At 38.3% G+C, this 15,458-nt stretch overlaps 1 protein-coding gene across 7 annotated transcripts in view; it reads left to right on the top strand.

Moving 5' to 3' along the window:
- The window catches only part of Zbtb34 (zinc finger and BTB domain containing 34), a 76,364-nt gene that overhangs the window by 1,421 nt on the left and 59,485 nt on the right, over positions 1–15,458 (top strand). For 5 of the 7 annotated variants that reach the window (XR_013090346.2, XM_076845462.1, XM_076845461.2 and 2 more), the window contains exon 2: positions 1,457–1,577. The exons of 1 other annotated variant lie outside the window; for it this stretch is intronic. Coding sequence is in view for 2 of the 6 variants with exons in the window: in XM_076845462.1 (XP_076701577.1) it covers positions 1,546–1,577 (32 nt within the window). In the remaining 4 variants the exon portion in view is untranslated. Of the gene's footprint in view, positions 1–1,456; positions 1,578–15,458 lie in introns of those variants that run through there. One more of the 7 variants, XM_076845464.2, reaches the window with a different exon arrangement.

Here is a 15,458-nt window from a genome sequence, read left to right as displayed (position 1 = left end):
TGGAGGTCACTGTAGGCACAGTGGTCAGGGAGGGCTTAGTGAGGGGGCGGGATTTGAGCTGGGTGTTAAAGGATGAGTAGGCTTCAGATAGGAAAAGAGGAGTTAGTGACTAGATCAGTCTCCTGGCAGAAAAGGGCTCATGTAGGAGAGGGGTAGGAGGAAAGATTGGTTGGGGCTGGTTCCAGAAAGAACTTGAACAGTAGGCCAAAGTTGAAACTATTCTAAAGGCACTGTTGAGCGACAGGAGACAAGGAGTGGTTCATGCGCTAGAGCCGGAAGGGAGAGGCTGGAGGCCAGGGGATCAGCTAGGAGGCATTGGTAGTTATACTACTATTCAAAGCTGATTGGTGTCCAGCCATTGCATGCCCTATCTGCCCAGGGCTGTCCTTGATTTAGTCCCACCTCATCCACCTGAACCTTATTCCCTGCTTCTTCTCCAAGTCTGGCCCCAGCAGAAGCCAAGTCATGACTGCTTCTTGGGCTTTGCCCCTGTTGTTCCCCTCCTCTGTGCACATTCTCTATTTCACTTCCTTCAAGTCCCTGCTGAAGACATACTTCCTTCAGAGCATGTTCCCTGACTGCCCTACCCCCATGCCTTTGTGGCACTCAGATCCAGCACTTGTTCCTTAGTTATTGAACTTGTTCTTGTCCCAAATGGAGTGGGAGATTTTTTAAGGGCACTGGGTTTTTACTACTTCTCTCAGAGCCCTTCTAGTACCTGATGTTGGAGCTGTATTTTTTTTTTTAATAGGTATTCAGATACTTTCTGATTTTTGTTAGTAAACAATTTTTTAACATTTATTTTAGGGAGAAGCTCTTTTAGTTATTAGTGTTGTCTATCATGTTTAACTGATGTTTAATGCCAGTCAAGGTGGATGTTTTCAGCTTTCATTCTTGGGGTACAGAAATCTTACAAACATTAAAATGTTTATTCCTGATCACAGGAAAAGAAAAATGTCATAATTCTTCAGTCAGAAGATGTGGGGAAAGATTATCAGCTTTGCAATCACACCTTGGTTTGAATCCCAGCAAGGCTACTTACTAGCTGTGTGAACTTGAGCAATTTACCAGATGTCTCTGAGCCTTCATTTTTTATTTGTAGTGTGTAGGATGATAAAGACCCTTTCATAGGTTTTCATATGAATTTTTAAATGAAAATGAAATACAAACAAGGTAGTAAAATTTGTATTACCTAGTAACTGCTTAATACATTGTCATTGGGTATGGTTTTATCAAGGGGGGGTGATCATAGGCTACCTGACTGTATCCCCTGAGTTATAGATTTCAGCATGGCTCTGTGTCTGCCTTGCAATTGAAGCACTTGTCAAAAACGTCAGTATCATAAATCTAGAAGCCATAGTTATATTTTATTCTCATTAATTTTCATGTTGCTTTATTTTAAATTCTGCTTAATGTTTTTCAAACTTCTTAATCCTGTCCATTTAATGTTTTGTAGCTGACAAACTGCTGAATTTAGCTTAGTGAAGGTCATCAACTGAATGCAGTTAAGTTTCTAATGGTTATTTTCTGGTTGATGTTGATGGCATGGAAAACCTCATGGAAGAATGCAATTCCAGGTGAGCTTTTCTAATCCTTTTGTCATAAGAGGCAGAGCATAATGTATTTTCCAGGTCCAGTGCCCCTGTAATGCACCCTTAATATTTTTATGTTGAGTTCCTTTCTGTAAGAAACTTTTGTTCTTTTACCTGAAACAAAGCCGTTCAATTTGTGATTAGAATTTGAAACATCTAGCAGGGCATGGTGGCACACACCTGCGGTCCCAGCTTACTTGGGAGGCTAAGGTAGGAGGATTGCTTGAACCCAGGAGTTCAAGGCCAGCCTGGGCAACCCTGTGAGACCCCATAACAAAAAGAAAAAGAATTTGAAATATCTTTTTGCCTTCTTCACTGACAGTAAAAGGAATGAACATTTCATAGAGAAATGGCGCAAACCATTTGAAGTATAATATATTGTGACCTTGTAATTATTACCGTGTCAGACTTAGCCTGACTTTATCCATGTAGTACATCCTTAAATGAGAATTCTCTTTCTGCTTGAAGTTGATCATTAAGAATTCTGCATCAGTAAAAACCCTGCTTTTTTGTGTTTGTGTGATGCTGGGGATTGAACCCAGGGCCAGTTTACCACTGAGCTATCTCCAGCCCTTTTTATTTTTTTAACCCTTTTATTTATTTTTTTGAGACAGTCTTGTGAAGTCACCCAAGCTATCCTCAAGCTTTCAATCCTACTGTCTTAGCCTCTGGAGCTGCTGAGATTACAGGCTTTCATCAACACACCCAGCTTAAAGTCTTAGAGGAGGTAGGAGTTCTGACTCTTGAGAATGACAAATCTAGGTTCAAGTCCTGGCAGAGCCAGTAATTAGCTGAGTGAACTAGGGAAAGTTTCTTCATCTGTAAAAGGGGAATACTTATAACAATTGTCTTATTGTTATCAGGAAGATTTAGTGATCAAGTAAAGAGCTTACTTAGAGCAGTGTACACAGTAGGAGCTGAATAACTCGGTCCTTACCATTGCAAGTAAAGAGGTCATTCCTCTCCTGCTTGGAAAGCTCTGAAGCAGCTTCTGATGTTTTGCATTGACTAAGACAAATCGCACCCTCTCAGAATTAGTGTATCTGAGCAGACCTGGAGAATGTTAACGCCTTTGTAGGAAATGTAACAGTTTGGATAAAAATGTTCTTTCAGGCTTACATGAATTAATGCAGTAAGAACTCTAAACTTGTTTTCCTTTAAATTAGGATGAGTGCTTCATGAATATCCATCACAGAATGCCATTTTCTTTATTTTTTATTTTTTCTTGCGTTGAGTTTCAGTAGCACCAGAATGTTTCATGCAGCCCTGGTGCTATTCGGCTGTTGCTGCTTTCCAAAGGATTAGATTGTAGCTCATGACAGCTCAATTTTAGTTTTGATCTAGACCCGGGCAGAAATATCTAGAAAAGTTATTTTTATATAGTTGTTACTGCTGTTACCATGCCTTTCATCTCCCTGCTTCAATCTGTGGTCTTTTTTAAAGACTTTGTATGAGTGAAAATTAGGGATCTTCAGTGTCTGATGGAGAAAGCTTAGTTTGAGCTGTGTCTCAGGTGTCACCAAGTTACTAACTAAAGCCAGCAGGTGCATCTGCGTTTGAAATCATGAGCATCTTGACTGAGAATAATGGGTACCTCCTGGCGCCTTAAACAACTTCCAAATTTGTAACCTTACTTTCCTTTCTTGAAAGTGTAACTGGATATTTTTAAAAGAAGTGTAGCATCTTGTGAAACAAATTATAGCGTTTTCAGGTTAGGTGGGAATAAACCACCTTGCTAGATTTTGCCTTTTCTTAAACATGGTCCTATACCTCAGGGGTCTTCAGCAGGAAAGGCTGAGAACCAATAATACAGCTAAGATAGCACTACGTGGATCTTGAATCTCTAGCTTGGTTTAGGTTACATCAGCTGAGCCATGATGAGAGCCCCTCTGTCTCTGTTCTCAGAGCTGTCAGAGTGGGAAAGCTCTGTGGCTTTTGAAGCTCACAAAACCAGCACACATCCAGTCCCTTAGTCTGTACTCTTTTGCTTTAATTCTGGTTGTCATGGGGAAATGATTCCAAGGATTTACCCAAGAATTTCTTGAGGGTGTCATTTAAGAGTCCTGTCTTGTCTGTAAGTTTTCTGTAGCATGGGTCAACAGTATGACAGGGTGTTCCTAGTTTTTATTGTCTAGTTTCCTCAGTAGCAGAATACATAATGCAGAGTTACCACCACCACCAGGATTGAACCCAGGGGTGCTTGACCACTGAACCACATCCCTAACCCTTTTTTTTTTTTTTTTTTTTTTGGAGATAGGTTCTTGCTAATTGCTTAGGGCCTCACTAAGTTGCTGGGGCTGGCTTTGAACTTGTGATCCTACTGCCTTAGCCTTCCAGGCTGCTGGAATTACAAGCCTACGCATTCACACCCAGCTGATAGTTTTACTTTTGATACTAGTCAGTGGAAATGCTGTTTCAGGAGAGAGCTAAGTATGAATGGTACATTTTTTCATCAGATACTGTGTTAGAGTACTGCATCTTTTTCTGTTCCCAGTTCTCTTCTATGTTCCCTCCCTGAGGAACATCATCTTTCACCACCATCCTCAGTACAGTTTTTGGTCACTTCCCAATCAGTATCTGTTTCTCTCCTGTCCCATGTTTCCTACTCCTTAGTAGGCAGCCTCAACTCAGCTTGTCCTGGCTGAGCTCCTTACCTCCTCAAAGTGGATGTCATACCTGTCTCCAAAGTCCTGTTAAATCCTCTGGACTCTCATTCACAGTGGCTGCCTTGAGAATCCCACCTGCAGTCTCTATCCAGGTGCTCAAGGGCCTCCACCCTATGGCAGTCCTTTGTCACATCCCTTCTTGTACCACTCATGCAGCTCATTGCACCCCAGACCCCATCCGTTTGCATACTGCTCCTGCCACTTCTGTCTGGAGTGTTGGATTTGTTCCTTTTGAAATGCAAGGCCCTGTTTTAAAATATCTTGCCTAAGAAGATTTCTATTGATTTTTTAAAAAATCTTTTTGGTCAGAAGTAATCAGTCCTGTCATTGTTCCTCATAGTTCTTTATTTCTGTCTCTACAATTGTTAGTTTTATATAAAAATTATCCATTTGCAGCCCATCTTTCTTTAGATTTTTTAGTTTAAAAAACTATTTTTAGGCGAAAAGCCTACATGTCTTTTATAAAATTTAGTGAGACTAATACAACTGTGTGATTAAAAAAATCAGAAGTTTTAAAATGAAGTATGTTTTCCTTCCTAAGGTGACCAGTGTTAATATATCATGTGATTCCTTCTAGAACAGATTCAGTAGCACATACATTTGACCCTTGAGTAACACCTGTTTGAACTGAATGGGTTCACTCATTCATGGAACATTTTTAAATTTTTTTTGATATTTTAATAATTTGAAAAACCTCACAAAGCATGTAGCCTAGAAATGAGAAAAAGATGTCATGAATGTGTAAATATGTAGATACTAGTCTTTATTTTATTGTTCTCTGCCATAAAATACCCACAAATCTATTACAAAAGTTAATATGGGGCTGGGGTTGTGGCTCAGCAGTAGAGTGCTCACTTAGCATGGGGATGGCCTTAGATTTGATCCTCAGCACCACATAAAAACAAAATAAATAAAATAAAGGTATTGTGTCCAACTACAACTAAAAAATAAAATATTAAAAAAATTAATGTGTATTAAAACTTAAAACAGCTGGTTGTGGTGGTGCAGGCCTGTAATACCAGCAGCTCCAGAGGATGAGGCAGGAAGATCTTGAGCTCAAAGTCAGCCTCTGCAAAAAAAGCAAGGCACTAAGCAATTCAGTGAGACCCTTCTCTAAATAAAATACAAAATAGGAATGGAGATATGACTCAGTGGGGATATGACTGAGTGCCCCTGAGTTTGATCCCTGGTACCCCATTTCCCCCAAAAAAAACCCTTAAAACAAACACAGACCACATAGTACCATTTGCATTTGAGAGAAATGTAAACAAAGATGCAGTACTAAGTCATAACTGCATAAAATTAATAATAATATGTACTGTATTGCTGTAATAATTTCACAGCTACCTCCTGTTGCTATTGAAATGAGCTCAAGTGTTAGGAGTATTCATCTAAAAATAATTGTGTAATACTAATCCTTCCACATCACTCCAGTAAGTTGCATGTAGTGATAAAAAGTGTTCTCTTGAGGTTCTTGTGCGCTTTTTACTACATATAATGCGTATAGCATACAAAACATGTTAATCTACTTGTTTATTATGGGTAAGCTTCCTATCAATAACAGGCTATTAATTGTAAAGCTTTGGGGAAGTCAAAAGTTATAAACTTACAAAACACTGCACCTGGCTATCTGTTCTTTTTAATGACTGCATAATATTTCATTGTAGTTTTGTTTTTGAGACAGGGCCCACTGTATTGGCCAGCCAGTCATCAAACTCCTGGGTTCGTGTTCCTCCTGCAGGAATGTATGACCCCATCCAATTTGCTTTTTTCTTTCTTTCTTTCTTTCTTTTTTAAAGCCAGTCTCCTATTGATGGTGGTCTTTTTTTTTTTTTTTCCTATAACAAAGAAAAATCCTTAGTTGGACATCCTTGTTACATATATCCTAATCCTAATGTGGATTTATATATATATATATAAAAATGAAAAAATTTATGGGTTTTATATATAAATAAATCTATCTATCTATTGATGGTACTGGGTGGCGCACATAGGTACTTTCATTGAGCTACATCCCCAGTCCATTCTGTGTTTTATTTTGAGATAAGGTCTCCCTAAATTGCCCAGGTTGGCTTCAAACTCCTGGGCTCAATCAATACTCTGCTTCTGTCTCCTCAGTAACTGGGATTATAGGTGTGCACCACCCACCTAGTTTGTGAGTATGATGTATTTAAAGGCTCAATTCTTAGCTGTCATTTGGGGACCAACAGGTAAATGCCCTTTATGTGTTGAGAGATATTACCCAGTTTTCTCTCAGGATTACATTTGCCAGCTCTTTTAAAATGTCCACAAGTCTGATGAGTTAAAAGTTGTATTTCATGGGCTGGAGTATAGGTCAGTGGTAGAGCGCTTGACTAGAGGCTCTGGGTTTAATCTCCAGAACTTTAAAAAAAAAAAAGGGTCTTTTTTATTTTTTTCTTTTTGGAATTCAAATGTCTTTAATCATGAGTAAAGTTAAAACATCTCTTCATGGTCTTTTTTTGTTTTCTCTGGTTTTTGTTTGTTTTGTTGAACTGTGTATCCTTTGCCCTTTCTTCAGTAGGTTTTTTTGTGTTCACCCAATTTGATTTATAAATTAAAGAATTTGGGCAGTAGCCCTCTGTAAAACATGCATGCATTTTTCCTCTAGTATGTCGTTCATCTTGTGGTGTTTTTGGAAAGGGGGGTATGTTTTTGTCATGCTTTTATGTTGTCTTTGCCTTTGTGGCTTCTGGAACTTATGTTATGCTTAGAAAGGCCTTTATGTCAATATAAACAAATTAACCCATGTTTTATTTATTTTTTGGTGATATGCAAATCTTTCAAAATAGTGCTATAAGAATATAATGAATAATATAATTGTATTAATAGGACCCTCCATACATTCCCTGGTACTATTTAGGGCCTTGGTAAACTAATGCAATAGCTCTGAAAACTCAGGGTGCTGTGTTTCTGTTAATTGGACTTTTTAGTTTATGTTACCCTATGGAGTCATCATATATATAAGGGCAGTTGTTGCCTTTTATTGCTCAAACGCAGTGGGAGGAGCTGGGTGATGGAAGAGCGGGGGCTCTCATTACTGGTGTCCAGACTTGAGCAGTTTCTGTTAGATTATGGTTGACTAGATTATAGTTTGCAAAATGCCTTTCTGTTCCAGAACTCCTTTAGGCAAAATGTACTTTCTTCCTAGGGAGCTTTGGAGCCTGCATTAGAGGCGTCATTTCCTTGTTTGTTGTGTTTCAGAACAGCGTCTTGTCCTCATTCGTGGGCATGGTGAAGTCGTTTGTAGTTAATTTTTGAGTGGGATCTTGCAAAGATCTGAAGCAGCTTTACTTACTAAGCCTGTTGCCATATGGTCTTGCATCAACCCTTGTTCTCTTTTCTTCACCTTTTTCAGGTCTGTGGGAGGAGTGTCTGGCCTGGCTCAGGTGGTATTGACAGACCAGTCCCACTCTCCCTGTGGCTGTGCCCACAGTGCCTCAGTATATGAGTGGCCCCTCTCTTGCTGGAGCCCATTCTGTCTTAACTCCACCCAGTGTGTGTCACTTTACTTCTAAAGCTGTCCACCTCCCCCTGGACTCACCTTGGTGATTTAGCTTCCCCACCTGCTGTCCTCTGGTGCCATCAGACTTGGCTTCCTTACTACTTGCTCACTCGTGGGTAGTCCCCTCAGTTTGCTCTTGTTTTTGGAACACAGGCCCATTGCTACTTTGAATTCTTTTGAACTTGGACTGAATGAATCCTGTGTCTTCTTGGAAGCATCAGCTCTTTGGGACTTCCACCTTTAAACACCAAAGGACCAGTCACTTGAGCCTAGTTCTGTGGTTTCTAATTAATTGAGACTTTTTTAACATGTAAAGATGGTTTTTTGTTTAAAGCAGGTAAAATGAGCCAGGATTAAGGGGCTCTGAGGGAGAAATAGGGATCAAAGCTGTGAATATGGATGGCATAATGCACTTTTAGCTGGAGGAGGACTCTGGGTTTTCTGCTCACAGTCCTTACTTCTATAGGTGATTTTGATCTAAAAAGAGGATGCTGAAATTGCTTTTTCATAGAGATGTGCATTTGTAATTTTGGTGGATTTTACTAAAATGCCTTCATTTGCTGTTCTTCCTCCTGGGCAGCAGTCGGAACAGTCCTGGGAAAATTGGCCTTAGAATCTGTTTCCTCATCTTTAAAATGGTTTAATAGTGCTGCTTCATGGGGGATGGTGAAGGTTCAGTGAGTGTGGTGAGTCTTTCAGTCATGCCTATATGCATCAAGCATTTGGTACCTGGTGGTTACTGGTGGTTACTGACATGTCAAGATGTCCATGTAGGAGTCTTGACGTGGACATCTGTCCAAAGAGTTGGGCTTTGTAGTTCAAGGCTAGCCACTTGTTTATGGGTCCTTGCAGCCATAGATCTTCTAGTGTTGGAAGCTGGAAAAGGACTTTTCCAGGAAAAGGAGGAAGGTTAAGGTATGTGGTTGGAGGTAGCAGTCATCTCCTTTTTTCAGTTTCTGAGACTGGTATAGGGGTTTGATATGTGTGGAAGCAGAATATTGGACTGCCCATATTAGAGGATCCTTCCCAAAACCCACCCACAAGACCAGGGAGAGCCTCAAATGGCCACGGCAGAAGCTGTGTGAGAGATGGAAGCTGTTTCCATAGTTTGACTTCATACTCTTTCTTTATAAGACAGTTAAGAATTCTGGCTGGAGGTATGACTCAATGGTAGAATCCTGGGTTTGATTCTGAGCACTGCCAAAAGAAAAAAAAAAAAAGGAAGGAAGGAAAAGAAAAATAATTCTAAAGTAAGAATTTGAAAAAGCAGAAAGATAGTCTCTTCATTGGTTGTATGAGCAGAAGAGACCTCTGAACCTGAGGAGCCAGCAGACCCCTTCAACTAAGTCCTCTCCATGTGGTGGTTTTTGAAAGAAGTGTTTCTGGTTTTTATCAAAAGTATAGTTTTTACAAACAAAACCAAAATAAGTATTGTTAAAATAAGTATTAATAGTACTACAGAAAAATGTTCATTTTATATGTGCCTCTTTTTTAAATTAAAGTGCAAAAATGTACATGTCTAGTGTGGGCATGATTTTTTACCTAATATGAGGGAAAGCTCTATGATTAATATGCTAAATTAAAGAAGACTGATTCTGATGTTTTTAGTGAGCAGAATAATCAAATTCATTATTGTTTTCTGAAGAAGCTGCAAACTTAATCTAAATGAAAAACTCATATAAATCACTACTCTGCATTATCAAAAATGAATTCCATTCCCATATCTCTTTGAGTTGGGAGGAACTGCATTAAGCCTGGATCAAACTACAAGACTGGGACTCATTCATCTTTGAATTCCCTGTGGTTTTGTATAAGTAGGAGATTGATATTGAATGAATATTTCCTATAAAAGGAGGAAAAAATAATTTAAATCCCCAGTTAGTATGCCATTTAGTGACTACAATTAAATCTCATATTTGCAGCACATATGACAAAAGGCTAATTTCCTTAATTTGCAAAGAGCTCTGACAGATCAATAAAAAAGGCAAATATGGGGCAGGGGCTATAGCTCAGTGGTAGAGTGCCTGCCTCGTATATGTGAGGAACTGGGTTCGATCCTCAGCACCACATAAAAATAAAGATATTGTGTATCTCTACAACTAACAAAAATATTAAAAAGAAAAAGGCAAATGTGGGCAAAGATAAGAATAGGCAATTCAAAGACAAAAGTTAGGTTGCCATTAAACATGAGAAAAGATATCAACCATTTATACATAAACATATGCACATTGAAATGATGAGGTACCATTTTTCTCCTGTCAGTTCAGCAAAAGTTAAAATTTAATACCAATTGCTGGCACTTGCAGGGGAACAGACTCTTCCCCATGTTTTTGGTGAAAGGCTAGTTGCTTCCACCTTATATAGAGGATAATTTGGCACTATTGAAATGAAAACCTCATGATTCCTCTGTGAGAAGTTAGAAAAAAAAGCCACAATGTATGTGACATGTATGTTGCTGTTCTGGCTTTGTATTGACTATTTAAGTTGCTTCCTGTTTTGATATAAGATGGAACTGGTTAAAACCACTGACACAACCATCCATGGAATGCTGTGAAGTTGGAAAAAGTGGGGTCATGAGGTATATGCTGCTAAGGAAAGACTTTAAGGTATATTAAATATGTTTCTTAAGATCAGGGTACAAAACAGTTTAGGCCAATACAATACATGTTTAAATTTCTCTGAAAGAGCACCCCAAAACTACCAGTGATTGTCTGTGGGAAAAGGGGTTGAGATTGAGGAAAGTTTGGTAGTTTTTGTACTTTTTTCCTACTGTAATCTGAAATTCTACTATGTGCATATTTTAAAAAGATAATTAAAAATTGATCTAACATAGGTATAGGCCCTCTGGCATTCTATGTAGGGAAGAAATCAAGAACTGCCAGAAGCCATTGAGTAACCTCTTGGAGGATCTTATTTGAACTTGAAGTCCCTTTTACAAAAGGTTCTGACCTCTTCTATCTCAGGACTACCAACCAGGCCTAATAAGTCCAGTCATGGGGTATAGAACTTGTGATGAATTATGCTATTTGCTCTCTGTAGCCTGGTAATGTGGCTAGAACTCAGATTAACTATAAATTCACTTTTTTCCAGTCTTTTAGAAGCTGCTTACTCAAGAGTGTTGCTTGTTAGCAGCTCTAGGGAGGAACTTTGAATCTCATTGTCACTGTCGAAGGAAGCATTGGCATAAGGGAGAGGAGAGCAAAGTGCTACCTTTCTCATTTCGCAGAAAAATGGAATCCCTCTTAGGTGTTAATCAGGGTGTTTCATTTTTCCCCTTAGTGATTTTATTTCAAGTATCATTCTCTACTTCTGAGAAGATAAAAAGCTGCACACAGGAGAGGAGGCCTCATTGTGAACGTGTTCTTGGTTGTTCATTCTGCTTCAGAAATGCTTTTTTATTGTCCTTTTCCCCTGGTTTTCGTCTGTCCCCCACCCTCTGCCCCTTCATTCCACAGTTGCTATTTACACACTTGGTTTCATGAAAATGCTATAAGGTTAAGTAATATTTGACCTCTCGTCAGGTGCCAGCTGGGTTGCATGTTTGTAAGTTGTGCCAATTTGAGAAAGTATTGTCTCATCGTAATTTTTTGGTTTACAAATGAAATGATTAGGCATTTTTTCTCTGTTTAAAAGGCAAGGATATTTTTATTTCTTTTTTAAAGCATCTGTTCATACTCTTTGCTGATTTTTCAATTGTTATATATGACTTTCATTGATTTATGAATCTTGTATTCTCTGCCATGTATGTTGGAAAATATTTTTCATAATTTTTTTTTCTTTTGGTCAAAAGTTTTTTTTTTTTTTTTTTTAGGTATATAAAAAACTTACTTCTGTAGTTAAACCTATATATCTATCTTCCAGTGCTTAGAACTGTCTTTTCCTAGAGATTATTTCAGGGTATGCTTTAAGAAATCTGATTCTGTTATTGTTTGTTCATATTCCCTAAGCAGCATCTATTTTAATCATTATTCCTTTTTTTTTTTTTTTTTCACTGATTTGAAATGGCTCATGAGGCTGATTTCTACTTCAGTCTATCTCAGTCTGATTTCTGCCTGCGTGCCCTGACAGCATGATGTGGGCTCTGCCCTTCCCTTCAGCCCTGTCCTGCTCTGGTATGACACTCCCAGCGATCCTTCCTTCCCAGTGATCCTTCCTTCCCAGCCCAGGCTCTTTATCTCTTTATACATGTGATTTCTTCTGCCTAGACAGTTTCCTTGCAGCACCCCCACACCCTCACAGAGCTGGCTAACCTTTGCTCATCCTTTTGGTCTCATTTAAAATAGCATTTATGGGCTGAGTTTGTGGTTCAGTGGAAGAGCACTCACCTGGCACATATGGGCACTGGGTTCAATCCTCAACACCACATAAAAATAAATAAATAAAAAAAAGGTATTGTGTTGCCGAAGTCCGGCTGCAACAAAATAACGGGGGTGGGGGGGTGGGGGTGGGGATGATGAGGAACTTGTGTAGATTGATACAGCAGGAGTGGGAGCCATTTATTGTAGAACAGGAGGGGTATATATACATTACACACATCGTATCTCAATTAAAATAAACTAGATACAGCAGTCAACCAATAAGGAATCTCCACACTCAATGGCTCGCTGGTGTTACTTCACAAACCACTCCCTCTCGCAAAATGCCAGGCGCCATCTTGACTTGTTTACAGACTCTAACATTGTGTCTCTCTGCAACTAAAAAATATATTAAAGAATAAAATAGCATTTGTTCAAGTGGCCTTTTCTGACCAGTCCTCCATTATAAAAGATCTCATAGTTTGTATCACAGTTTATGATGAGGATTATAATGCACCTGGTTGTTAGTGCCTGACACATAAAAGGTACTTAATATCTATTTTATTTATTTAACAAATTAACTTGAATCTAATTTTACATTGGCTATATTTTTCTTTTTCTAAAATTTCTTTTAGCATTTATTCTAGATCTGTGCTGTCCAATTTGGTAGCCACTAGCCACACATACATTTGAAATGCAACTAGTAGGGCTAGGGATGTAGTACAGTGGTAGAATACTTACCATGTGTAAGGCCCTGGGTTCAATCCCCAGTCCTGCCAAAACAAAAAACAAAGCAATAACAAAACCAACCCCTGAAATGCAACTAGTCCACACATGTTGTATATAAAATACACATCAGATTTCAAAGACTTAATATGAAAAAAGGAATTTAAAACGTCTTATAGCTTTCTAAACTGTTGCTGATTATGTGGTGCCATGTTTTAGATACGTTGGGTTAAATATATTGTGAAAATTTATTTTAGTTTTTTATTTTAAAAAATATAATTTACTAACACCAGGCACTATGCTGCATGTCTGTAATCACAGCAACTTGGGTGGCTGAGGCAGGAGGATTGCAAGTCTGAGGCCAGCCTAGGCAGTGTAGTAAGGCGCTCAGTAACTCAATGAGACTCTGTCTCAAAATAAAATAATAAAAAGGGCTGGGGATGTAGCTCAGTGGTAAAGCATTCCTGCGTTCAACCCCCAGTACCAAAAAAAAAAAAAAAAAAAAGTACTAGATGGTTTGGGTTGCAATACAGTGATAAGGCATTTGTCCAGCATGCATAAGACCCTGGGTTTTGTCCTTGGTGCTGCAAAGAAAAAGAAAAAAAAAGCAACTAGAAAACACTAAGTTACACATGTGTTTTATTTTTCATTGTTCTAGCATGTTTGAGATCCTGGGTTTAATTCCCAGCATGGGGTCGGGGGATGAATTGAAATCATTTTGTCAAATTTCTAAGAAAATATTCCATTGAGTCGCATTACATTTACAAATTAATTTTAGATAAAGGTGTCTGCCTCTATAGTATTGAATCTTCCTTCAGAAGCATCTCTTCATTTATGCATTTGTATTTTGTCCTTGTATTAAGGTAGTATTATATTTTCTTTTTGTTGGCCCTACTGAAACCAGAATTTTGAGTGAGACTAGATTCCCTGTTTGGTCAATTTCCTCTGGGTTTTTGTCCTACAAATTTTGAAGAAGGGAAAAGCAAGCAGAGCAGGATTTATTTAAGGGAGAAGAGATAGAACCCCTGCCATGCGGGAGGGGGACTCATAGCAGGAAAAAAAAAAAATTTGATGTGCCAGCTTAGGAGTTTATATATGATTCTGGGCTGAGCATGGAACAAAATCTATATAAAACAGGCATTGAAAAAGTATCAAGGGGCTGGGCCTGTAGCTTAGTGGCAGAGCGCTTGCCTAGCATGTGTGAGGCACTAAGTTTGATCCTTAGCACCACATAAATATAAACAAAATAAAGGCATGCTGTTCATCTACAAATATAATCAAAAATTTTTAAAAAAGTATCAAGACTATCATTTGGACTATCATCCCCCCCATCTTCCTTTCTATAACTTAAGTCTGAGTTTACCCCCATTTTCCATTTTCCACCTCTGGCCCAAAGGAATTGGCTGGAGGTGTGCCCACAGGTTGTGTCTTTAACATTTGAAATAGGCTCATTAACATGTCTATTGGTTAGCCTATGTGGTTGAATGGGACCAATTATCCTGACTGCCTGGTCATTTTACTATCTATTTTATTTATCCTCATTCACTATTTATTTATCCTCATCCTCACCCAAGTATTGTAACTTGTTATCTTACACTTTTTTTTTTATGTGCAGTTATTTTTGAGACCCTCCACTTCTTAAATCCTAACTCTAATATATATTGCAGATGATTTGTCTGTATTTCCTATGTAAGTAGTCATAACTGTGTGTAACAGTAATTTGTCTCTTTCTCTCTTTTTTTTTTTTTAATGGCTATATGCCTTAATTTCCCCTTGTTGTGTTGCTTTGATTGGAAGTTCCAGAACAATCTAAGAGTAGTGATGGTAAAAATGTTGTCTGTCTTCCAGTTCCTGATGGGAATGCCTTACTAAAGTGTTTACCAGAATGTGCTCCAGGGAGCATTAATTCTTTGGAATATTAATGTGTGTACCTTGAGAAAAGAGTTCCAATTAAATGAGTTTGCAAACTGCTGAGTTAAACAGAATGCTCCTCTGCAGGACTTTTCAGATGGGTTATTATGCTAATGTGTTTTTGATCCCTAGGAGATAAGGAATGATCTGGGGCTGGCTAATTCATGGGCTTGTGTTCTACCAAGTACGTTTTGGGACATGCAGCCATAATGTTTCCTTTTTAAGGATGCTGCTGTCATTGATATGCAGTAGATACTTTTTATTATATCAAGAAAGTATTGTTTGCTGACCAGCTTATTGAATATTCCTTCCTTAATCTGAGGTGTTCAACTTCCTCAACTGCATTTTTGGTATAGTATTGATTTAGTCATATGTATTTTTTCCCCTTTGACCTTTTTATTTTATAGATTATATTTGTATATTTCCTAATATGTAGCTACTCCTACTTTTGGGAAGCAGCTGTTCTTGGTTATAATATATTCTTTTAATGCGTTGTATTTCCTAGTATTTCCATTGGAACTTTAAAATCTCTACTTTAGATAAAGTAGACAGTGTTCTTTGTGCTATTTGTCATCTTCTGGTATCAGATTTGTGCCAGATGAACTGAAATGCTTTAAATGTTTCTACATGTGTCTGGAACAGTGTGAACGGCCTGAAGATCATTTGTGCCTTGGCACTTCTGTTTCTTTTTTATTTAGTTCTGCCAATTTATGTTATCCTAAAAATATGTCCATTCCATACAGAT

Source organism: Callospermophilus lateralis, chromosome 2 (assembly GCF_048772815.1).
Source record: "Callospermophilus lateralis isolate mCalLat2 chromosome 2, mCalLat2.hap1, whole genome shotgun sequence".
Taxonomy (NCBI): Eukaryota; Metazoa; Chordata; class Mammalia; order Rodentia; family Sciuridae; genus Callospermophilus; species Callospermophilus lateralis.
This window is presented reverse-complemented; position numbering and strand designations above follow the sequence as displayed.